The 26,339-nt window shown below is 43.8% G+C and overlaps 1 protein-coding gene across 2 annotated transcripts in view; it reads right to left on the bottom strand.

Moving 5' to 3' along the window:
- Nucleotides 1-26,339, bottom strand: part of NT5C3A (5'-nucleotidase, cytosolic IIIA) — a 70,957-nt gene that overhangs the window by 565 nt on the left and 44,053 nt on the right. For both annotated transcript variants that reach the window (XM_069730273.1, XM_069730274.1), the window contains exons 2-8: nt 17,226-17,324; nt 16,063-16,132; nt 15,928-15,974; nt 15,467-15,552; nt 12,138-12,227; nt 10,526-10,688; nt 2,081-2,278 (exon numbers count right to left, since the gene is read on the bottom strand). In XM_069730273.1, coding sequence (XP_069586374.1) covers nt 2,081-2,278; nt 10,526-10,688; nt 12,138-12,227; nt 15,467-15,552; nt 15,928-15,974; nt 16,063-16,132; nt 17,226-17,324 — 753 coding nt within the window. The remainder of the gene's footprint in view (nt 1-2,080; nt 2,279-10,525; nt 10,689-12,137; nt 12,228-15,466; nt 15,553-15,927; nt 15,975-16,062; nt 16,133-17,225; nt 17,325-26,339) is intronic.

The raw sequence follows: 26,339 nt of genomic DNA, 5'->3' as shown, positions 1-26,339 counted from the left end.
AAAGTGCTATTACAAGTACGGTACATGGCGAGTCACTCGCTACTTTACCCGGACAAACTGCTGTAACTTCCAGAAGAGACGATCTACGACCTGAAATGTGGATGGTACATAACTTGGTTCATGGGAAGATCGCCTGATTTAACACCGCCGGATTTTTTCCTTTGGGGCCATAAAGCGAGAAATTCAGGCTATGACCCCAGACATCCTGCGGAATACATTCAACAATATGGCAAGGCGCGTGCATGGATGCGAAAGGTGGACGTTTTCAACATCTGCTTAAAAAAACATCAGTTTCTCATGAACCAAGGAACGCACAGTCCAAACTTCAGTTCTATAGATTGTCTATTTTAGAAGTTACAGCGAGTGTAGAATATAATGTTACAGCTTCTGCACATAATAGCCACCATGTCATGTGATTGCTGGGGATTTTGCTCTTTGCATAGCAGCGAGTGGAATCTGTGGCAAATGCAGAACAGCAGCCGAATATTGTAGAAAACCTAACACATTGGCATCACCACTCCCATCAAGAGAATGTGCCCCTACAGCAGAATACATACAATAAAGTGGCAAGAATAATGGTACCACCCAATTGTTAAATCTATTGCCAGGAGGCATATCAGAGGAGTAACATGGCAGAGCCTTAAGAAAAGGTGCCTCAGCATTAAAGGGATGTCCTATAAACCACATATCGCCTTTCCACAAGCTAGCCGATACATTCATTAACATGGAGGTCCTCAAGACGGACCATCAATACCTGGCTCCCCATCCCCACCAATCACCGCAACCCCTTCAGTCAGCGGGAGTACAAGGAGTTAGACCCCTATTAAATAGACCTCAATGGCTTATGTTAAGGCTAAGCCACCAACACTACAGTCTGAGGAACCACTTCATTTATGCTTTGCCTTACAGACCATGAGATTTTTCATTATAAAGTTGGCCCAATTTTATATCCACAGCCGAGTATAGACCAGGGGTGTCCAACCTGCAGCCCACGATGCCATTCTGTGCGGCCCCCAACCATATGGACTGGACATTGCCTGTCTGACAGGTTCCCTATATGCGAGCAGCCGCACAGAGCGGAGGAGCAGAGACTGCCCCGTACTAATGGTGCAGACATATCTGTAGCCTCATACATCAGGAGAATGGGGTCTCTTACTACAGAAAGGAGTATGAGTTAGGCAGGTGGTCTTCCGGGTCTGGGGCTCGCTCCACTGTAGTTAATGAGAATTCTGAAATATTAGGCAGTAAGCAAAAACCCCCATGATGCATGCATCACCTCCTCCTCTTTATGGACTATTCACACAGGATTTGACCACGATTTAGAATCAGATTCACTACCAATCCTATTAATTGTACTGGGAAACGTTCAAAATAACCTGAAAGACAACAGCGTCGTGTGCACGAATGGCGCTTTGCCCATTCAAATCAGTAGGAAACTTATTCAAAGAGTCGGTTTTTGATGTGGATGTTGGATCAGAATCTATTTCCAAATCCTTGTAAAAAAACAAAACAAAAAAACAGCAACTGTGTGACCGTGAAAGCAGCAAAAATATGCAGTGTCAAAACTTGGTGGGCAGCATTAAGAGTGCTGAAGGTGGAATTATGGGGTCCTGTAAGAATTTGTATATACATGTCATGTATATACTTTTGATGTGCCATAAACGATAAAGGTGTTAATACCCCTTTAATTTGTAGTGCAGCCCCGGACTGATTCATTATGACAATTGGGCTACAGGTACAGACCTTGCACTTGTCTTCCTTACAGTCGCACTTTAAGACTTGGAAAGAGTTAAACTTTTGGGCATGGACAGTGGAGTGTGGCAGTGGACAGCTGCCTTCACATGTTGGGACTCACTGCACAACTGCAACATTTTACTGCAGGAAAAAAAAAGCCCCACCGCTGCAAAAGGTCAATGTAGACTAATAGCCTTTTCCATCAGAGGTAGCCATATTGTGTGGCTCAGAGGTAGCCATATTGTGTTAGCGCTATTGATGATGCACAGAGCTGTGGCTAGAGGTCCCATTCATGCCCGGAACAACCAGCATTACACACAAGGTTCACACAGGCAGCCATTCTTACCTTGTCATTGAGGAATCCTATTTTGAGGATATTTTCCACAGACACTCCATCTGCCATCACTAAATCCCCTAAGGAATCCCCCAGTAATACTATGTTACTGTTTTCTTTCAAATGGCTAAAATATTCTGTCCTCCTTAAGGCATCGCCATGCTTGTTGTAAACATGGATCAATTCTCCTTTGAATCCCTTTATCACACCCTGGAAGTCAAAGAAAGAAAGAAAGCCTTAATGCAAAATATTAATCATCAACATTATGTTATAAATGGTGGTGCACCTTCCGAGACTGAAGGCTGGGGAACAGCAGATAAGCACCGCAGGGTAAGAACTTGGCATCTACTTTTATAGAATAAGAAGGGTTAAAGCAAAATATGTCACACAGAGAAAAATCCTAATATCAGAAGGAAGCCATTCAAGTGTCCCAGAGAGTTACCGGACAAATCCAAAAAACTGGCTGACAAGCGTCCACTTCATACATACACAGAACTCCACTTCAAAAGGGTTTCCAACAAAAATGGATTTTAATCAATAGATCTTGGAATAATAATAATTTCCACAACTGGATGTGTTTAAATGAGATAATCTTATACATGTGCCCCTGCCCTGTACTGTGTAATGGCCGTGTCTGACCATACAGGGACATGGGAGGAAGCAAAATAATGAGAGTACAGAGACAGGATGGCATGGAGACATGGCAGACAGACGGGGCACATTTAGAAGATTATCTCAGCACAGGAATTTTTTCTTTTACCATATCCAATTTTTATTCCAAGATCTATTAATTAAAATGTGCTTTGTGGGAAAACCTCTTTTAATGCCAGGGTGATTATTCTGGAGGGCTATGTGGTACCCATAATACTGTATGGAGGGCTATGTGGTGCCTATAATACTGAATGCAGCAATATATGGGCCCATTATACTGTATAGAGCACTATATGGTGTCCATTATACTGTATGGAACAATATGTGGTGATATATGCACAGCGCCACAGTGGGGGAAAAAAGTATTTGATACACTGCCGATTTTGCAAGTTTTCCCACCTACAAAGAATGGAGAAGTCTGTAATTTTTATGGTAGGTACACTTCAACTGTGAGAGATAAAGCCTAAAAATAAAAACCAGAAAATCACATTGCATGATTTTTAAATAATTAAATTGCATTTTATTGCATGAAATAAGTATTTGATCACCTACCAACCATCAAGAATTCTGGCTCTCACAGACACACATTAGCTGTATTAAAGGGAACCTGTCACCCCGAAAATCGCAGATGAGGTAAGCCCACCGGTATCAGGGGCTTATCTACAGCATTCTGTAATGCTGCAGATAAGCCCCCGGATGTATCCTGAAAGAGGAGAAAAAGACGTTAGATTATACTCACCCAGGGGCGGTCCCACTGCTGGTCCGGTTGGATGGGCGTCTCTGGTCCGCTGCAGCGCCTCCCATCTTCATTCCAAGACATCCTCTTCTGATCTTCAGCCACGGCTCCGGCGCAGGCATGCTTTGCCCTGTTGAGGGCAGAACAAAGTACTGCAGTGCGCAGGCGCCGGAAAGGTCAGAGAGGCCCGGCGCCTGCGCACTGCAGTACTTTGCTCACCTTCGATTTTGGGGTGACAGGTTCCCTTTAAGGTATTTTGAAAAATGTTTAAGATTGATAGTGGCGGTATAAACTGTTAGAGCTGCAATCCCGCCCAAGGCTGTTATTAGACAAAACTGCTATTTAATTTGCATCTGCCATGTGTTCACTTGGCTCCACTCCAGAGCTCACACCACATACTCCGACCTGCTGCATGACTGATGTCAGTCATAAGGTAAGGGGTTAAAAGTAGTTGTCCAGTTAAAAATAATGTCCTTAAAGAAGATGTCCACTACTTTGGCAATTCCTTCTCATACCCCATGCTTGGCCCTGATAACTAATAAATCTTATACTCCCGTCCCGTTCAGCGGTGTCAGCACTCGCTCTCCTGGGGCTCTCGTGCTGTTGTTGTGACACGTGGGCCCGGCGCCCAATCAGTGCTGGCGTCACTGTCTCTGCTTTCTGTCAAACTGAACACGAGGTCAGATCAGCTGCAGCCTCGACTTCCGTTTCATGTTCAATTTGACAGAAGGCGGAGACAGTGACACCAGCTCTGATTGGGCACCGGGGATCACTTGTCACAACAGCAGCACGAGAGCCCCAGGAGAGCGAGCGCCGACACTGCGGGGACTGCAGCACGACACGGGAACAGAGTCTAAGCTTTTTTTTATTTTAAATCGGGGCCAAACATTTAGGTGAAGAAGGGGTTGTCCTAGTCGTGGACAACCCATTTAAATGTGCATATAATAGCTAGTTATATTCCCCTCTTATCTCCTCACAATCGCATACAAGATTTCTCCCATGCATCCCCCCATACTCTGGAACCCTCTACCCCAACATATCCGACTCTCGACTACCGTGGAAACCTTCAAAAAGAACCTGAAGACCTACCTCTTCCGACAAGCCTACAACCTGCAGTAACAACGGATCCACCAAACCACTGCACGACCAGCTCTGCCCTCGCCTACTGTATCCTCACCCATCCCCTGTAGACCATGAGCCCTCGCGGGCAAGGTCCTCTCTACTACCGTACCAGTCGTGACTCGTTTTGATTAAGATTATTGTACTTGTTTTTTTATTATATATAACCCTTCTCACATATTATAGTGCCATTTATTCCATGGCGCTTCACAATAAATAATAATAATAATATTTATATAATGCTTCCATTAATAAAGGTGTTCCATCTGAAAACGCACTGTCCCAGATCCCAAATGCTTCACTTCTGGCTTGTGTGTGGCACAGTAGAGAGCTGCCTGTGTCCGCACATCATTAGTGCTGTGTAGGAAGGGGTCTGAATCATTTTAAAAGCGAAAATAATTGAAATGGAGGATACATAAATAGAGAAGGGGACTGGCTTAGCTATTTCAATGAGCTAGTCAGATCTGATGATGTGCCAACTCAGTTGCTACAGGATAAAGCTTAATGCTGTGGTCACGTCAAGTTAATGATCTGTTAAAACAGATCCAGCAGTAATCAGGTGGCAAAAAATGTGTGCAAACACATTTCTTCTGTTAAAAAAAATAAATGAATAATATGATCTCAGATGGATCAGTTTTTTTTTCTTTCCTTTTTTTTTTTTTTAACATTGAAGGTTAGCTATAGAAAATGTGTTAATTAGCCATGCAGTATCTTCCATCTGTAACGCATCCAGTAAGCCAAAAAACGGACCCTTTTTCTATAGACTTCAATTAAAAAAAAAAAAAAAAAGACCCAGCAGAGACTAAAAAGTTGTGTCTGCGCCACTGTGTTAGCAGCAGAAATTAATCTTATACACTGTGTGCAGAATTATTAGGCAAGTTGTATTTTGATCACATGATACTTTTTATACAAGTTGTCCTACTCCAAGCGTTCGGGCTTGAGAGCCAACTACCAATTAAGTAAATTAGGTGATGTGAATCTCTGTAATGAGGAGGGGTGTTGTCTAATGACATCAAAACCCTATATAAGGTGTGCTTAATTATTAGGCAACTCCCTTCCCTTTGGCAAAATGGGTCAGAAGAGAGATTTGACGGGCTCTGTAAAGTCCAAAATTGTGAGATGTCTTTCAGAGGGATGCAGCAGTCTTGAAATTGCCAAACTTTTGAAGTGTGATCATCGAACAATCAAGCGTTTCATGGCAAATAGCCAACAGGGTCGCAAAAAGCGTGTTGGGCAAAAAAGGGGCAAAATAACTGCCCATGAATTGAGGAAAATCAAGTGTGAAGCTGCCAAGATGCCATTTGCCACCAGTTTTGACATATTTCAGAGCTGCAACGTTACTGGAGTATCAAAAAGCACAAGGTGTGTGATACTCAGGGACATGGCCAAGTTATGGAAGGCTGAAAAATGACCACCTTTGAACAAGAAACATAAGAAAAAACGTCAAGACTGGGCCAAGAAATATCTTACGACTGACTTTTCAAAGGTTTTATGGACTGATAAAATGAGAGTGAATCTTGATGGGCCAGAGGCTGGATCAGTAAAGGGCAGTGAGCTCCACTCCGACTCAGACGCCAGCAAGGTGGAGGTGGGGTACTGGTATGGGCTGGTATCATCAAAGATGAACTTGTGGGACCTTTTCGGGCTGAGGATGGAGTGAAGCTCAACTCCCAGACCTACTGCCAGTTGCTGAAGACAACTTCTTCAAGCAGTGGTACAGGAAGAAGTCGGTATCGTTCAAGAAAAACATGATTTTCATGCAGGACAATGCTCCATCACATGCCTCCAACTACTCCACAGCGTGGCTGACCAGTAAAGGTCTCAAAGAAGAAAAAATAATGACATTCACCTGATCTGAACCCCATAGAGAACCTGTGGTCCCTCATAAAATGTGAGATCTACAAGGAAGGAAAACAGTACACCTCTCGGAACAGTGTCTGGGAGGCTGTGGTGGCTGCTGCCCGCAATGTTGATCGTAAACAGATCAAGCAACTGACAGAATCTATGGATGGTAGGCTGTTGAGTGTCATCATAAAGAAAGGTGGCTATATCGGTCAATAATTTTGGGGGGTTTTGTTTTTGCATGTCAGAATTTATTCTAAATTTTGTGAAGTTATATTAGTTTACCTGGTGAAAATAAACAAGTGAGATGGGAATATATTTGGTTTTTATTAAGCTGCCTAATAATTCTGCACAGTAAGGCAATATGGACACGTTCAGGATTTCTTGCAGAAATTTCCTGAGCAAAACATGACATTTTCTGCAAGAAGTCCGCATGTGTTTTTCTCACGTTTTAGGTGTGTGTTTTTTTGTGTGGATTTTTCAGGAGGTTCCCAATGCAATAATATATTGGGAAATCCGCAAAATTAATGAACATGCGGAGTTTTTTTTTACCACAATGCGTTTTTTTCGCGGAAAAAAAACGCAAAATGTGCACAAAAATTAAAAAAAAAAACAGGGGTGGAGGGCACCATCAACAATAACAACAGGATATATTAATAGGGGATCTACCCAAGATATGTCAAAATTGGATAAGACAAGAAAAGAGAAGAGACATACCAAATACTGGGGAACACCCTAAATGCAAAATATACTATTTTAGAAATAATTTATTAGAGCCCAAAGAACAACACACACCACAAGAAAAATTACACAAAAACATTAACATTAAAAACAGTGAATGAACAACCCCAAAAAGAGAGGTGAAGCCCCCTGGGAACTAGACAAATAGGTCACGTACCAATGATAAAGGTATTGCACTATTACAATAAATATATACAACTATCAATAGAAATCACAGGACATGACTGCATGAAAAAATCCCAATAGTGCAAAAACAAGCTGCAATTGTGGTATGCACACTGATTGAGTGTTATCTATATTTGTATAGAAAAACCCCACAGCCTGAGTACTGTAGGAGATATGAATTCCCAGCACTAAAAAATAATTTTGTTATAGGAAAAACATAATTGGGGTTTGTAAACTATACAAAACGAATGGAGTAATCTCGTATGACCAGCCAAACTGCACAAGGAAAGTAACAGATATGTCAGCAAATATACAAGCCTATAGTGTACAGCAGGCTGCAAATGTAGTATGTGTGATAATCAACAAACAAGTGTACATACCCAGCACAGATAAATCTGTTATTTTAAAAATATATAGTTGGAGTTTATAGATTATTCAGACAGAATGGAGTAAGTACATGTATACAGCCATGCCGCACATGAGAATCACATGTGTCATCAATACATGAACAGATGCCTGACAATAAAGCTGAAAGATAAAGCTACATGCACATGGAGGAGACTATATATACAACATGTGGTCCTGTAGATAAAAGCATGCACCAGCCAGATCTATCAGCCTGAATGGCTGCAATATATTTCTCATGAATCATGCCCAGAAATGTGCAAACCAAATCAGAGGTCCGAGGGGGGTCATAGACCCGACGCGTGTCGCCACAGCAGTGGCTTCATCAGGGGTAAAAATGGAGTGAAGACTTTGACTCAATCAAACTTATATAGTATACCCGAAGCGACAGGATCCCAAACAGCTGTGAGAATGTGTGGAAGGAGTAACCAGGTAAAAAACGCTGGGCTGGAAGTAGGCTAAGGTGTACAAGCATAAAGCTGGGTGTAGCAAGATGGCGGATTAAAATTGCACGGTGCATGCGCAAATGACGCTCGGCCGGAAATGGTAAGAGCCTGATGGATTGGTATGAAGTGGTCACACCCACAAGAGGCAGAACGAGCGGTATTGAAATAAAAGATGCCCAAGCGCCTGTGTAGTATTTCACTTTATCGGCGCTTGAGCGTCTTATTTCAATACCGCTCGTTCTGCCTCTTGTGGGTGTGACCACTTCATACCAATCCATCAGGCTCTTACCATTTCCGGCCGAGCGTCATTTGCGCATGCGCCGTGCAATTTTAATCCGCCATCTTGCTACACCCGGCTTGATGCTTGTACACCTTAGCCTACTACTGGCGCGGCGTTTTTTTCCTGGTTACTCCTTCCACACATTCTCACAGCTGTTTGGGATCCTGTCGCTTCAGGTATAGTATATAAGTTTGATTATGAGTCTAAGTCTTCACTCCATTTTTACCCCTGATGAAGCCACTGCTGTGGCGACACGCGTCGGGTCTTTGACCCCCCTCGGACCTCTGATTGGGTTTGCACATTTCTGGGCATGCTGATGAGACATATATTGCGGCCATTCAGGCTGATAGATAGATCTGGCTGGTGCATGCTTTTTATCTACAGGACCACATATTGTATATATACTCTCCTCCATGTGCATGTAGCTTTATCTTTGAGCTTTATTGTCAGGCATCTGTTCATGTATTGATGACACATGTGATTCTCATGTGCGGCATGTCTGTTTATATATGTACTTACTCCATTCTGTCTGAATAATCTATAAACTCCAACTATATATTTTTAAAATAACAGATTTATCTGTGCTGGGTATGTACAATTGTTTGTTGATTATCACACATACTACATTTGCAGCCTGCTGTACACTATAAGCTTGTATATTTGCTGACATATGTTACTTTCCTTGTGCAGTTTGGCTGGTCATACGAGATTACTCCATTCGTTTTGTATAGTTTACAAACCCCAATTATGTTTTTCCTATAACGGAATTATTTTATTGCTTTGTGCTGAGAATTCATATCTCCTACAGTACTCAGGCAGTGGGATTTTTCTATACAAATATAGATAACACAATCAGTGTGCATACCACAATTGCAGCTTGTTTTCGCACTATTGGGATTTTTTCATGCAGTCATGTCCTGTGATTTCTATTGATAGTTGTATATATTTATTGTAACAGTGCAATACCTTTATCATTGGTACTTGACCTATTTGTGTAGTTCCCAGGGGGCTTCACCTCTCTTTTTGGGGTTGTTCATTCACTGTTTTTAATGTTTTTATGTAATTTTTTCTTGTGTGGTGTTCTTTGGGCTCTAATAAATTATTTCTAAAATAGTATATTTTGCATTTAAGGTGTTCCCCAGTATTTGGTATGTCTTTTCTTTTCTTGTCACGTGCACAAAAGTTGCAGAATGCATTCTAAATGATGGGATGCATAATGTATGCGTTTTTTTCGCGTTTTTATAGCGAAAAATCTGCAACGTGTGCACACAGCCTAATAGTTACCTGCACAAACAGATATCCCCCTAAGATAGCCAAATCTAAAAAAAAAAAAAAACCCACTCCAACTTCCAAAAATATTAAGCTTTGATATTTCTGAGTCTTTTGGGTTTATTGAGAATATAGTTGTTGATCAAAAATAAAAATAATCCTCTAAAATACAACTTGCCTAATAAGTCTGCACGCAGTGTACAAGATGACCCCTTAGGCTATGTGCCCATGTTCAGGATTGTTCGTGTTTTTTTCAGCGGTTTTCCGCTTAAAAAACGTTTACATTAAGCATCCTATCATTTTAATGCATTCCGCAATTTTTGTGCCCATGCTGCGTTTTTTCCCACGAAAATAACACATTGCGGAAAAAACGCAGCATGTTCATCAATTTTGTGGAAAATCTGCGGATTTGCAGCTATATTATTGTATTGGGAACCTCCGGGAAAAAAACGCTAAAAAAAGGGGGGGGAAACAAACGCGCGAAAAAAAAGTGAGCGGATTTCCTGCAAAAGGAGTCTGGATTTGCTCAGGAAAATTCTGCATACATCTCTGAACGTGGGCACATAGCCTTACAGTTTGCAGACAGTTAGCAGCTGTTGCTGGGAGAAGCAGCGGTGGACAGTCACATCAATAACTTCATGTTACTATCACAAACTAGTCAGAAATGAAAGCAATTCTCTATTCAGTATGGAAACCAATGACAATAACTCCCATGATGGAAGTCTTATCTATTTACTGAACAGCTCCACCATATTTCTTGCTTTAGCTTACAGAAGTACAATATCCAAAACTACAAAACCTACATTTTCATCAAAATCCATAAAGTTGGAGATGACTTTGACGTTGGGGTAGTATACACCAGACTGGCGTATCGCTTCTTCCAGGACATCTCCAAGCCCCGCTGAAAAGATAAATACGGGAACAGTGTGTTCATTCAGCTTATCGAAGAAGGTTTCGTATCCTTCCCTGCAAAAGATACAGGTCAGAGCGGTTACACTTCAGAAACCAGAACGCTAGCCAAGGTTCAGCAATTGTAGTGGTGGCTGGGTTAAGTCATTCCTCTATTTTTTCTTTGTTTTATGCTGGTGAACATAAAGCCAAGTTAATGGAAATGCTGCACAATATTTACTGGATTCAGCATGTATTACATTCTGCTTTATGTGTCTTTATAGAGTAAACTATTGCCCAAAAATAAATTGGTGGATCTTGTACTCCCACTGTCTAAAAATAAAAACTTTTTGTCCAAAAACATCGATTAGGGGACTTTGTCAGTGGAGGAAATTGGTAATATAAGTGAGAAAGTCAAAGTGCCATTAGGCTTGGGCTATGTCTATGCCGTATCTTGTTGAATACAGTCACGTAGCATCCCTGCAAGTGTGAAAAAATGCAACAGCGCCATAGTGACCGTACCATAGCTGCTGCGTGGCCCAGCACTGACAAGCATTTTTTCAGACAGTATATGGGTCGTTCAAAGGCACAGATTCATCGAGTAGTTTTGTAAAATTGTTTGAAATCTCGCAAAACTTTTTGTCCCAAATTTTTGCAACTCTTGGCATTTTTACGCTTGTTCTGGTTAGGTGCATTAACTTCTAAAGTGGGTAACACCTTGCAGGAAGGGGCTGCTGGCCATCAAATTCATTATAATTTATACCAAATACATGGTGTAAATTATGACAGAATTGTACTCCAGTCACTAACTAAAGTGCTTTCCATCTGAGTGCTTGCAGCAACCTCAATCAGAGGCGCAATCGTCTTACTGATCAGTGCGCTGGAGTAAAATGCACCAAATTCATTAAGACTTAAGTGCAAAATGCCAGTCTTGATGAATCGGAGCCTGTGTGTTCTGTGAAGTGTGCTCCTCACTGTGACCTGCAAAATAAAGTAGCACTCTGTACATGCAAACATGACATATATGACATTTGAACTGCATTACTGCACTAGAAAATAGGAAAAATTGAGAATACTTAGCGCATAAATTGGTCAATTGAGGTGTACCCGGCAGCCACAATAAGGCGATTCTCGTTGCTGGGACCTATGTTGTGGGGATTCCTCCTATTTATAAGGGAAGGTAGGATCCTGCTGCAATTAAAACTGCCAGAGGCTGTTTATTTTATCTGTTACATATGGAGATGGCTACTCTTAGTAAGCTCCTGTACACACTTGATTTCTGTGTTTGGAAGCGATGGTCAGTCTTTTGATACTCTGACCAGGGCAGGTAAATACCCTTGCCCTTTTCGCTGTGTTAATTCTTTAATTTGGGGGGGGTAATATTAAGTCCTCTTTCAGTGGCTTTACTTTTAATTTCTTTGTTTTGTGAAGCTAGACATTTAATTGATATTGAATCCATGCAGAGTGACTGAGAAGTGAGCGACGGCCCTGCATTTTATTGTCTGCACATTATGCATGAATACTTACTTAAGCATGATGTCAGAGTCCCTTATAACTTCTTCTAGTTTGTCTTGCTGAAAACGTTGTTCAATCAACAGTGCATGTGACTTTGTGTACCTACAAAACAAAACTAATTATTATTATTATTATTAATGAAATTAGTCTGTTCACGACCCGTAAAGCTGGGTTTACACTGCACCATATACGGCAGAAAACGACTGTTTGCTAATCGCCAGTAGTTTAGACTGGGAAACTGCGCTCCTGATCAGTAATAGATCGTTCTGTGCACATAAGCGACCATAGTTCTTGGCAGCACATGTCCTATTTGCACACAATGTGCTGCGGAGGACAAGGATTTTTTTTAAGCGAGGAGCAAAACGTTAGATTGTTGCGCAATTGTCAGGGAGGAGAAGTAGAGACATTTAGTAGTAAAGACGCACTACCAATAATGTGTGTAAGATACATAAGGGGGCTACATCATGTGAAGTAGTAACGCTCAAACAGCGTACGTGTGATTTAGGTCTTAAGGTACCGTCACACTTAGCGACGCTGCAGCGATACCGACAACGATCCGGATCGCTGCAGCGTCGCTGTTTGGTCGCTGGAGAGCTGTCACACAGACCGCTCTCCAGCGACCAACGATCCCGAGGTCCCCGGTAACCAGGGTAAAGATCGGGTAACTAAGTGCAGGGCCGCGCTTAGTAACCCGATGTTTACCCTGGTTACCATCGTAAAAAAACAAACAGTACATACTTACATTCAGCTGTCTGTCCCTTGCCGTCTGCTTCCTGCACTGACTGCTGGCCGTAAAGTGAAAGCACAGCACAGCCACAGCGGTGAGTCACCACTGTGTGACTCACCGCTGTGCTGTGCTTTCACTTTCACTTTACGGCCAGCAGTCAGTGCAGGAAGCAGACGGCAAGGGACAGACAGCTGAATGTAAGTATGTACTGTTTGTTTTTTTACGATGGTAACCAGGGTAAACATCGGGTTACTAAGCGCGGCCCTGCGCTTAGTTACCCGATGTTTACCCTGGTTACCAGTGAAGACATCGCTGAATCGGTGTCACACACACCGATTCAGCAATGTCTACGGGGAGTCCAGCGACGAAATAAAGTTCTGGACTTTCTTCCCCGACCAGCAACAGCACAGCAGGGGCCTGATCGCTGCTGCCTGTCACACTGGACGATATCGCTAGCGAGGACGCTGCAACGTCACGGATCGCTAGCGATATCGTCTAGTGTGACGGTACCTTTAGAAATCAGACTGACAGAAACAATAGGCAGCCTTTTATACAAGCTTTACAGCGGTAAGTAAGCCCAGAGCTTGTGAACTCTACTTTCAAGACTTTCAAGATAGGATCATGTTCACACTGGCCATTAACCAGACAAAGCCCAAGACAGAAACCAAATGAATCTATACCCTGCTGTAAGCAGATAAGCAAGAGCAATAGTGCATATAATTATGTAGGGCACCTAGTAAACACGGTTTCTGCACTTAGGGAGGCCACAGCCTCACCTGCACTTTCTTTGAGCTGGACCTTACATTTACATAGCTTCCCATTTGCTGGGTATCCCTTCAGGACCCGGTCTGGCTTTTACACTTCTTTGATCAAAAACAGTGTTTACTATGTATCTAAGTTATTCATGTGCACTGTTGCTTTTACTTAATGAGGGTACATGCTCACTTTGTTTCTGTCTTAGGATTAGAACATACTAAAGTAGTAAAGGGACTTAGAGGAGGAAATGGAGTCGCGGCTGCAGCCAGTGATAATCTGCAGCGGTCACGTGCACATGGACAGCACATCATTACTGCGGACACAGAGAGAAGCGGGGAACACTAGAGCTGCCGCACTGAATAAAACATGACAGTGTGGGTTCTGTCTATTTCATTTCCTCTATGTGGCCAATTTTTCTAAAATAATGAAGTATTATTTTAAAATTAAATTCCCCTTGGCTGCCATAGGCACATGCTCAACTGAACTAGTCTTGGAGGGCGACGTCCTACACAATAATCCGGTCTAAACCTTCCCCATTTGTGTACGACATTCATTCCCATCTCCTTCTGTGTGTATCACAGCTCGTCTCCATGTTACCTGTGACCCTGCGATGTGAATTCCATGGGGAAGCCTTCTATTCCCGGACTACACATTGCAATGGTCAGCACTTGTCTGGGGACCAGGCATGTAGCGGACTATACATTACAATGGTCGGCACTTGTCTGGGGACCAGGCATGTAGCGGACTATACATTACAATGGTCGGCACTTGTCTGGGGACCAGACATGTAGCGGACTATACATTACAATGGTCGGCACTCGTCTGGGGTGCAGGCATGTAGCGGACTATACATTACAATGGTCGGAGCTCGTCTGGGGTGCAGGCATGTAGTGGACTATACATTACAATGGTCGGAGCTCGTCTGGGGTGCAGGCATGTAGTGGACTATACATTACAATGGTCGGCGCTCGTCTGGGGTGCAGGCATGTAGTGGACTATACATTACAATGGTCGGCGCTCGTCTGGGGTGCAGGCATGTAGCGGACTATACATTACAATGGTCGGAGCTTGTCTGGGGTGCAGGCATGTAGTGGACTATACATTACAAAGGTCGGAGCTTGTCTGGGGACCAGGCATGTAGCCGACTATACATTACAATGGTCGGCGCTCGTCTGGGCGCAGGCATGTAGCAGACTATATATTACAATGGTCGGTGCTAGTCTGGGGAGCAGGCATGTAGCGGACTATACATTACAATGGTCGGCGCTCGTCTGGGTTGCAGGCATGTAGCGGACTATACATTACAATGGTCGGTGCTCGTCTGGGGTGCAGGCATGTAGTGGACTATACATTACAATGGTCGGCGCTCGTCTGGGGTGCAGGCATGTAGCGGACTATACATTACAATGGTCGGAGCTTGTCTGGGGTGCAGGCATGTAGTGGACTATACATTACAATGGTCGGAGCTTGTCTGGGGACCAGGCATGTAGCCGACTATACATTACAATGGTCGGCGCTCGTCTGGGCGCAGGCATGTAGCAGACTATATATTACAATGGTCGGTGCTAGTCTGGGGAGCAGGCATGTAGCGGACTATACATTACAATGGTCGGCGCTCGTCTGGGGTGCAGGCATGTAGCAGACTATATATTACAATGGTCGGTGCTAGTCTGGGGAGCAGGCATGTAGCGGACTATACATTACAATGGTCGGCGCTCGTCTGGGGTGCAGGCATGTAGCAGACTATATATTACAATGGTCGGTGCTAGTCTGGGGAGCAGGCATGTAGCGGACTATACATTACAATGGTCGGCGCTCGTCTGGGGTGCAGGCATGTAGCACTGAAGATCTGACTTACCATTCAATCATGTATGGGTATTTCTCTTGGATGGTCAGCTCTGGAGCTATCTCTATCGCATAGTATTTTTCTTTCAGTTCATGTAACTAACAAAATGAAGAGGAAGAACAGAGTAAAAATTGAGATAACTAGATTAGAATGTGCTCCGTAGTTTATTCATAGCGTGCCATCTTCTTTCTTCCATGGTGGCATTGACTCCTAATAAAGCAATCTATGGCCTCCTTAGAGGAAACCGGCATTAAAGTAATAGATTAATACAATCACCAACACAGTGACTTGCGTTGCTGATTAAATCTACACATTTTGATGAAACTTCTAAGGGTACGGGAAAGCAACCTTATTATTCGATGGGCCTCTAACACTGCATGCAGCAGCCCACTGGGGTCTATGTACCCGCAACCTAAAAACTGGAGAAATGACCCAGCTATTAAAAAGCAGCCGTGCCACAACATGGTACATACCTTTTTTCGACATTCATCACTTACGTATTTGCAGTTATCGATTACATCTGGAGATGAAAAAGTAAAGATTATTTTAACACAGTAACAAATGCATGGAATTACTTTAACCATAATTTTTATAAGTAACATACTCACTATGACAAGTGGGACATCGTTTTCCATTGTGGGAAAATCGGCTTAATGTCATATCAAAATCTGTTATTACCTACGAATTGAAAGACAATTGCACCAAATGACTTTCAGAAGACACAAGATCACAACGGTTTGTCTATGGATCCATCAGACAGGACATATTAAACCTTTAAAAAAAAAGCACAAGTGTGGGTTCTCCATTATCGTGTCCTGGGGTTATACACTGCAGCCAACGTGGACAAGAGTGGCAGAAGAGGAGGGTACAGCAGAGCATCTGGAAAGACGGGTGGGGGAACTTCACACTACCTAAAAACCAGGAGTCACAACCCAAAAGGTACTGGCACGCATCCGCAACTGGACTTTATAGCAGTAATCTTAGGGCGCAGTCAGACGGCCATGTATAAATTGGCCTGAGCTCAGACAGCAATGTTCACACTCTTGAGAAACAAGTGGTCTTGCTCAGGTAGAGAGAGCTGCTGGCTAGTCCGAGCACTGCAGATTCAGTTTTTGCACAAAAAATAAAAACCGCAGAAATAAAAATGCTTCAAAAATGCTGCATGTGAACGCATCCTACAGCTGAAAACATGCTGCCCAAAATCCGGACATCACGATTCTGCCGTTAGGTGCTCTTTATCTGTGGTCAATGATAACGGACGCATTGGACTCCTGCTTTTAAATGGTGCCATTTAATTCTATCCTTTATAGTGATGAGTGAACGTGCTTGGATAGTGAGTTATCAGAGCGTGCTTGGATAGTGAGTTATCAGAGCGTGCTCGAGTCCCCATGGCTGAATGTCTCATGACCGATCGACAGCCGCAGCACGTGCAGGGATTGGCTAACAGCTGCGAGACATGCAGCCACGGGGACTCGAACATGGCATTCAACGATCATAGTCGGATAACTCCTTATCGGAGCACGTTCGCTCATCACTAATCCTTGAAAGAAATATTTATATATTGTTATTGGGACTTTTTAATGCATTTGCTTTTCTCATGTAAAGTTTACATGTCATTTTACATTTCACCCTGCGCTGGCTGCTTTCTTTAAGAGGCCGAAGCTTGCTCCATGGATGACTAGCACAGCGTCAGTATACCACATGCTTATCCTGACAAGACCTACAGTATGTAAGCGGATATCCCGGTGGCACTACAAGTCACAACACTTACCTGAAGCTTGGCTGCGCCTCCTTTGATTAACCCACATATTATCTCTTCGACTTTTGCTGGGTCCTTTATGTGGACAGTTTTCTTCTGGAATTCTGGCATCTACAATTATTTAGCAAACAGGAAAGCGGTAAGTACAAACTGAACACATACGAAACAACGACATCCCAGTGTATGACGTAGCGACACATCAATTAAAGGGAACCGGTCAGGAGAATCATGCTGGAGGAAACACAGGCAGCATAAACAGGTTTCTTCCTTACTAGCAAAATTAGGACACAGTGTATTAACCCTAGAATGCGGATCGGGGGCCTTTTAGGCCCCAGCGCTTACTTTTTTGCTGTTATCTGCAAAATTACTTTAGTCAGAATTTTGAAGCTCTAGGTATTCCTCAAGTATGTCGTTGTTTGTAATATTCAGTTGTTTATATAATTTTTTTGATATGCATTTCGGTATAACAATGCTTTTTTGGGGAACGCCACATCTGTACGGAACGGGAGGAGGGAGGTGGAGGGGTTAGGCCCCTGCTATTTTTATGATGTACTCAGCAGTCTGTCTCCAGTTACTTTATTTGTAGTCAGGGTTGCTGGTGAAGGGGCCAGGGGCTGGATCATGCCATGCGAGGATGTCACATGATTTTGGAGGGAGTGATAAGGCCATAACATCATCTCAGGTTCTTCTGAACACAGTAATGAGCTGTGTAGAGAGTAACGAGGACAGCATACACTGTGAGCTAATTGCTGAAGGACCTGTGAAGATATTATGTTGGTGAGAAGACTCATTTTCAGTCTCTTTGTTTCTATAAGAAGCTTGCAAAGGGTAGAGCTTGTGAGCCACAAAAATCCAGAGCATTGTACACCACCTAAAAGAAAGTATAAAAGATAAGAGCTGCCCCAGGGCCAGGAGAAAAAACAAAAGCGTTGTTTCTTTGTCCATGAAATTTAGATAGGAAAACTGAGCGATATTGTACCACTTGTGGGGAAAATGTCTGCAAAGAACATTCTTCAGAAAAGATAACATGTGAAAATTGTTTGGAAGACCAATAAAATTGAAAAGAAAAAGTTAGAAAAGAAATGTAGCTGCAGCTAGTTTACTCTAGATTTATATACCTTTGTGTGTTTTTGAAATCTTCGTTTGAAATTTGGAAAGAAAAAAATGTTTTTTGGTGTTTTTTTTTTTAAAAAAAAAAACAGTAATTAGACCTACTGGTAATTGCATTTCCAGGAATCCATCCTGACAGCACACTGGAGGACGTCCTTCTTATCCTTGATGGGACAGGAACACGAGAGGTTAAAAGGACCCTCCCCCTACCACCCTTCAGTGCTTTTCCAAAGTAACACATCTGGATGGATGCAAAAACACAGGTTTATTCCAACAAAATAATCAATCATACAAATGTTACATCACATGAGTATAAAGATCATACATTAGGGAGGGAACTAATAGTGCTGTCAGGATGGATTCCTGGAAATACAATTACCAGTAGGTCTAATTACTGTTTTCCAGTTCACCACCTGACAGCACACTGGAGAAATACCAAAGGAGAATGGTATTTAGGGTGGGACTACTGCTTGAAGTACCTTCCTACCAAAAGCCAACTGAGGCGATACTACATCTAACTTGTAGTGCTTCGAAAAGGTACTAAGGCTAGACCATGATGCAGCTCTGCAGATCTGATCTGCCGTCGCCCCCCCTTTCTCTACCCATGACGTGGCCATGGCTCTAGATGAATGGGCTTTGATGTTGACCGGGGAATTTTGCCCGCTAGCTCTATAGGCTAAGTTGATCGTGGATTTTATCCACCGTGCGATAGTCGCTTTAGACGCTTTCCTACCTTTATTTGGACCCCTGAACTGGACAAACAAATTGTTGTCCTGTCTCCAGGGTCTGGATATTTCAAGGTACCTGAGCACCGAGACCCTTATGTCTAAGTTATGATAAAATCTTTCTTTCTGATTTTTAGGGGACTGGCAAAATGATGGTAAGACAATTTCCTGATTCATATTGGAATCTGACACAACTTTAGGGAGAAACGCCGGATCGAGTCTGAATACTAGTTTATCCTCGAATATCTGCAAGTATGGATTCTGCACCGACAGGGCCTGTAGTTCCCCCAATCTTTTTGCCGACGTGATTGCAACTAAAAATGCGGTTTTGAGAGAGAGTTTATCCACTTCTATATCCCCCGATACATCCCACGCCGGTTTACATAGGAAATTCAGAACCAAGTTCAGATCCCACGGCGGGACAGAACGTCTGATCAGTGGTTTTAGTCTCTGGACGGCTTTAGAGAAACGGCTAATCCAGGGATGAGCAGAAAGGGAAGAGTCAAAGAATACACTTAGGGCCGCTATCTGGACCCTCAATGTGCTTGGTCTAAGACCTTTTTGAAACCCTGACTGCAAAAAAATCAAGAATTTTGGGGATATTTGGGTGGTCAGTATCGTCTCTCCGCAAAACCCACAGAATCTCTTCCATATTTTCAAATAAATAGCCGATGTTACCGGCTTCCTGCTCGCTTGAAGGGTAGAAATGACATCATCCGAGAGACCTTTTGCTCTCAAGACCTTCCGTTCAGGATCCAGGCCGCCAGCTGAAGTGCTCCTGGATTCTGGTGTAGAACTGGTCCTTGTAGAAGAAGATCCTCTCTCTCCGGCAACAGGAGGGGTTCTTCTACTGATCGTTTTCTCAACAATGGGAACCAACTGCGTTTCGGCCAGTGAGGAGCTATGAGAATGACCTTGGCCTCGTCCCTCGCAGATTTTCCTGAGTGTCCTCGGAATCATCGCTAGAGGAGGAAATGCATACAGGAGACCGTGATTCCAGGGTTGTGAGAAAGCATCGATCGCGGCTGGAGTCTCCCAAGGGTTTAGGGAGTAGAAGGTCCTGAGCTTTGGGTTTCCCTTTGAAGCGAATAGGTCCACCGTCGGCATTCCCCAATGATGACACAGGTCTTTGAACACCTCGTTGTTCAGTTCCCACTCCGTGGGGGATACGCTTTTCCTGCTGAGGAAATCTGCCAACTGGTTCTTGGAGCCCTCCAGGTGAATTGCCGTGATTGACAGAACCGACTTTTCTGCCCACTTGAATATCCATTCCGCCAGGTCTTGTAATGCCGGATGTCTTGGACCCCCTTGATGCCGCAGGAATGCTACCGTTGTCGTGTTGTCTGAGAAGACCTTCACGTGTTTGTTCTGTAGCAGATGTTGTGCTGCCGTCAGGACCTCCCAAACCGCTTGTAGTTCCCTGTGGTTTGATGACTGGTTGCTGTCTGCCTCTTTCCAGCGACCTTGAAAATATCTTCCCAGTACATGACCTCCCCAACCGAGCTGACTGGCGTCTGTTGTAACTGAAACGCTTGGTGTTTGAAGCCATGGTACCCCCAGTCGGAGGTTCCTGGGAAGAGTCCACCAACCCAGAGATCTTTTGATCTGCGGAGTAAGGTTCAGAGTTCGGTTCAGCGAGTTTTGTCTTCTGTTCCAGCTTCTCAGGACTCCCCTCTGAAGCTGTCGAGAATGAAACTGGCTCCATCTTACACAGGGAATACACGCCGTCATCAGACCTAGTATCTTCATCCCATCTCTGATCGTATTCCAACCTCGGGAAAAGTGACGGATCTTCTGTATTATGCCCTTCAGCCTGTCCTCCGGAAGGAAGGACATTCTTGTTTGTGAATCGAGCATGACTCCCAAGAATTTTATTTTGGGTTTTGGGATTAGGTCTGATTTTTGCCAATTTACAATCCATCCTAGATTCTCTAGAGTTGAGATGAGGGACCGACAGTTGATCCTGAGTTGGACTTCTGAGTCTGCTGCTATTAGGAAGTCGTCCAAATAGGGGACCACCATTATATCCTGATTCCTCAGGAATGCAACTACTTCTACCATAAGTTTTGTAAAAACTCTGGGAGCGGAGGCCAGGCCGAAGGGGAGACAGCGGAATTGGAAATGGAAGATCTTTCCTTCCAAGACTACCGCGAACCGCAGGAACCTCTGATGGTTTAGATAGATGGGAACATGGTAATATGCACTCTAAGTCTAGAGTGCACATGACCATGCCTTTTCCCAACAGGGGAATGGTGGACCAAATCAACTCCATCTTGAACCTTTTGTAAATGACCCAATTGTTCAGATGTTTTAAATTTATAATGGTTCTCGATTCTCCCGATGGTTTTGTTACCGAGAAGAGATTGGAGTAATGACCACTGCCCTCTTCCTGAGGGGGTACTGGGACAATGGCCGCCATTTTTAGAAGGTCCTGAATGTCTGACCACATGGGGGATGACAGTTTTAGATGGGAGCTGGATACCAGGAATCTTTCGGGAGGAAGAGATGTGAATTCTATTTTGTATCCCTGGGATACTATCTGTAAGACCCATGGACTTGATGTGATCTCCCTCCAACCTTCCAGAAAACCTGTCAGACGACCCCCCACTCTGATGGCGTCATTTTCTGCGGTAACTGGAACCCTGTCCAGAGTAGCTTGATTCTTTATTTTTAGGCCTGTTATCCCCCCCCCTTTTTGGTAGCTCCATCTACCCTGCTTTCCCTTACCCCTATAATCGGGTTTTTGATTATAGCGGGGCCTCCGAAAGGGCTGGAATTTTTTAGGTTTCTCTTCCGGAAAACCTTTCTTAACATCTGCAGCTTTCTCTAAAATATCGTCGAGGACTGGTCCGAAGACTTTGCCCCCGGAAAAGGGTATAGCACACAATTTATTCTTAGAATGCATGTCCCCTGACCAGCTCTTAAGCCAGATGGCTCTACGGGCTGCATTCGATAGCGACTGGCCCCTAGCTGCGAACCTAACCGATTCTGCAGATGCGTCTGCCAAGAAGGTAGTTGCTAGTTTTAGCAAGGGTAGGGATTTTAGAATATTATCTCTGGATGTTTTAGCTATCAACTGATCTTTAAGATCATCTAGCCAAAGGTCCATGGAGCGGGCTACAGATGTCGCTGCAATATTAGTCCCAATAATTGCCGAGGAACTTTCCCAGGCCCTTTTAAGAAGGCCATCTGCTTTTCTGTCCATGGGTTCTTTCAAGTTGGACGAATCTTCAAACGGAATCGCCGTCCTTTTGGAGACTTTAGCCAAGGGTATGTCAATTTTTGGTACATCAACCCACTCCTTGACTTCCTCTGGGTTAAACGGCAAGCTAAGTCTGAAGTCCTTAGGGATAGTCAGTCTCTTCTCGGCTTCCTCCCATTCCTCCAGAATCATAGATCTGATATGGGAGTTAACAGGGAACACCTTGGATGTCTGAGCGCAAGCCTCCAAACATTTCGTCCTGAACGGAGCAAGATGGCTGCGGCTCCTCCACCTGCATGGTGTGCCGCACTGCTTCCAACAGTTCTCCAGTGTCCGCAGCAGAGAACAGATATCTTCTCCCTTTCTCTGGGGGATCTCTACTCTCATCTTCCTCCTCTACCTCCGACCCACAGGATGATGAGTCTATGGAAGAGTACTCGACCCTTGGTCTTTTCCTCGGTCTCTCCGAAGGTGAAGGTGAGGGTGAGACTTGAGGGAGTACCAGACTTGAGACTGAAGCCTGAACTTCCTCCCTTATCATGGCTCTCATATTAGACATAAGAGACGCCTGCTCCTCTCCTATGACTTTGCAGGTGCACGCTTCACATAGGGGTTTCTGCCAGGAATCCTTTAGCTTAACCGCACAGATAGGACACTTCTTATTCCTACTGGGTTTCTCTACCGATTTCTCAGACATATATATACATATATATACACATATATATATATATATATATATATATATATATATATATATATATATATATATACACATATATATATATACACATATATATATATATATATATATATATATATATATATATATATATATATATATATATATATATATATATATATATATACATACATATATATACACACATATATATATATATATATATATATATACATACATATATATACACATATATATATATATATATATATATATATAGCAAACACTAGCGTTTTTTTTTTTTATGGCCTCTACTTACTAGTGCTGCTGACTCCTGACCCTCTGCTCTAGCTGCGTCCTCCATGATGCTCTAGAGCAGGGGTCCCCAACTCCAGTCCTCAAGGCCCACCAACATGTCATGTTTTCAGGATTTCCTTAGTCTTGCCCAGGTAATAATTGCATCACCTGTGCAATGCAAAGGAAATCCTGAAAACATGACCTGTTGGTGGGCCTTGAGGACTGGAGTTGGGGACCCCTGCTCTAGAGATCACTACCGCCCCTGCACATACCTTTTTATTCTGTTCCTCACTTCAAAAAAACAAAAAATGACGCTCCAACGTTCTCCACCGCTCTTTTCTCTGCACTTCCTGTAGCAGAGACGCCGTCCGTCCCCCTCAGCCGCAAACCGGAAGTGACATGCGGCCGGAAAGAGAGGAAGGTGCGGCGTTGAACTGGTTCCCCCAGCGGCCGCATGGAGACGCCGACGCCAGCAGAGGCCGCCGCTGAGCCTGCACACACCAGGGGATGGACGCAGGGATCGAGAGCCCCCCCCCAGGAGGAAGCGATCCCCAACCCAGGAGCATGCGCTACACTGGTAGGCTGAGGGACCCTTCGGGCGGGTGTCAGCCAACGGGTGTCTCAGGAGGGAAGGGTGAGGCTGAGCCCCCCCGATCCACATTCCCCCCCCCCCCCCCGCACAGAACGGCAGATCCTCTCGTCCGTTCCTATCCCTGATGGGACAGGAAAAACACTGAAGGGTGGTAGGGGGAGGGTCCTTTTAACCTCTCGTGTTCCTGTCCCATCAAGGATAAGAAGGACGTCCTCCAGTGTGCTGTCAGGTGGTGAACTGGAAAATTTAAATTAAAATATGGTGCATTATTTATACCTTATTATGCAATTTTGAAATAAACTTGTAAAAGTTATTTATGTGAATTTCTCCATATGATTTGCCCCCGTTACGTAAAAGTGTGGATTTGTGACGTCACGCATTCTAGGGTTAAAACTGTCCTCGTGGCTTGTAATTGAAGTGTGTGAAGATTAAAAGAGGCTGTTATTCGGGTGCTGCTACTGCAGTGTTTTACAGATCAATGAAGTCACAGTCACACTGACTCTGCAGGTCCAGCACCTCCCTATTTTACAGGAGTCTTTGGATATTATTCACAGATGGAGACGAACACTCCCATTTTCTATGTGTTCCAGCACTGCAGTAGTATACCACAATCCTATTTTTGCCTATACCTGTCCACATGTGGAATGATCTATACGCTCTGACCTCCTATCTCTATGATGTAAAATCCTAAAATGGCATTCCTTGGCTGGCGCTCATGTTTTATTCCGGCAGTAACACACATTTCTGATATGGTTGCACTATCAAGGTGACGTAATAATTGCAGGGTTTTCTGGTGAAGCCCACCTGGCAGTGCCTGATATTATTAGCCCGCTCTGTGACTCTTCAGCAGTGTGTGATATCGTGTGGGACATTTTCTTTTATTTTTGTCGGATTCGCACAAAGTGTTCAAATTTACAGGGACACACAAATTTCTGGAAAATCAACTCGAAGTCGATTCTGGGCAAATCGGCTCACTCCTCTAGTACAGACCGATCTGCACAAAATGACCTAAACTGAACAGAATGAATAGATCAGGAGTTCTGATTATTAGTTCTCGATAGGATCCCTTGGTAGAAAATTTGTTGTTTCCATCTGACTTTTTTTTGTAGATACAGAACGATTTCCCAATTTCTGTTATCCGCACTTCTTTTGGAATTCAAAATGGTGACAGCAAGTTGTGTAGCTCAGGAATATGAGATGTGGAGCACAGTTTGTGCTGGCATGTTATATTCCTGTGGATAAGAACTACCTGTACTGATCAAACATGAACGCACAATAACAAAGCGGCTTGTGGGTACGTAATGAGGCGAGGAATGTTTACATGCATTAGGTGGTTATATATAATACCGCACATGACTGACACAAAGGTGCTCAAAAGGATATTTAAAGCAGATCTGTCATCAGGATATGCCGCCCCATAAAGGGAAGCAAATCATCAGGGTAGATCCAACTGTCAGGCCCCAAACAAAGCCAGCACCTTCCCAACATTGTTCCATACCCGGTAATGTATTTGTGTGGCCTCCCAACTGTACTTTCGTGGCTATTATCCCTATGGTACAATAGTTTTTGGTGCCATTTGGACTAATAGATGGTTGAAGCGGAGATCATATCCAGCCCTTAAATAGGGTTGTTGCATACGGCACGCTGCGAGTCTCCGCTGATAGGATGATGGCCTCAGAAGCCGGAGATCGCAGCCCTGATCACACACTGTCAAAATCTAAAGAAAAGTACAGAATGATGGGGAAGGGGCGAAGACGACGTAAGATTGACACGAAGGTGGCGCAGATCACCTATGATCGTCACATTCAAATGACAAAGATAACAAATATGTTCTTGCCCATAACCAGCAATCTAAGCTTAGCTCAATTTCAGGAAAATCAAAGGATAATCCTGGTTAATGTGGAGGAAAGTATGACTTTATTCTCCTCAGCTCTGGATACAGAATGCCCGCTGGATATTATTCAGTCTCCAGACCAGAAAAAAAGAAGAACGGGAGGGTAAATAGCGTGCACACACTACTCAGGACATAGATGCTAGCAATAATTGTCTAGAATACATTCTTCATGTTGCAAAATAGCTTAGCAGTTGGTAAACAGTGGCATATGCTATGGTCTGCCGTCTCCTCCCTTCCCTCATCCATGTCCTTGAAAGACCTTGTGCAGCGTTACACAGTTATATATTTCACAGGGAGCTAAAGGGGTTGTGAAAAGTGATCATCGACAGGACAGGCTGGCCCCCTAGGACGGGCTGGCCCCCTTGGACGGGCTGGCCCCCTTGGACGGGCTGGCCCCCTTGGACGGGCTGGCCCCCTTGGACGGGCTGGCCCCCTTGGACGGGCTGGCCCCCTTGGAAAGGCTGGCCCCCTTGGAAAGGCTGGCCCCCTTGGAAAGGCTGGCCCCCTTGGAAAGGCTGGCCCGCACTGATCAGCAAGTTGTTACCGATCCTGCAGACTGCTCATTCTCACCCTGGTTCTAGGAAACTCAACAGCTTCGTAAAAGTTGTTCTTTTTACCCAAATGAAA

Source organism: Ranitomeya imitator, chromosome 6, assembly GCF_032444005.1.
Source record: "Ranitomeya imitator isolate aRanImi1 chromosome 6, aRanImi1.pri, whole genome shotgun sequence".
Classification (NCBI taxonomy): Eukaryota; Metazoa; Chordata; class Amphibia; order Anura; family Dendrobatidae; genus Ranitomeya; species Ranitomeya imitator.
This window is presented reverse-complemented; position numbering and strand designations above follow the sequence as displayed.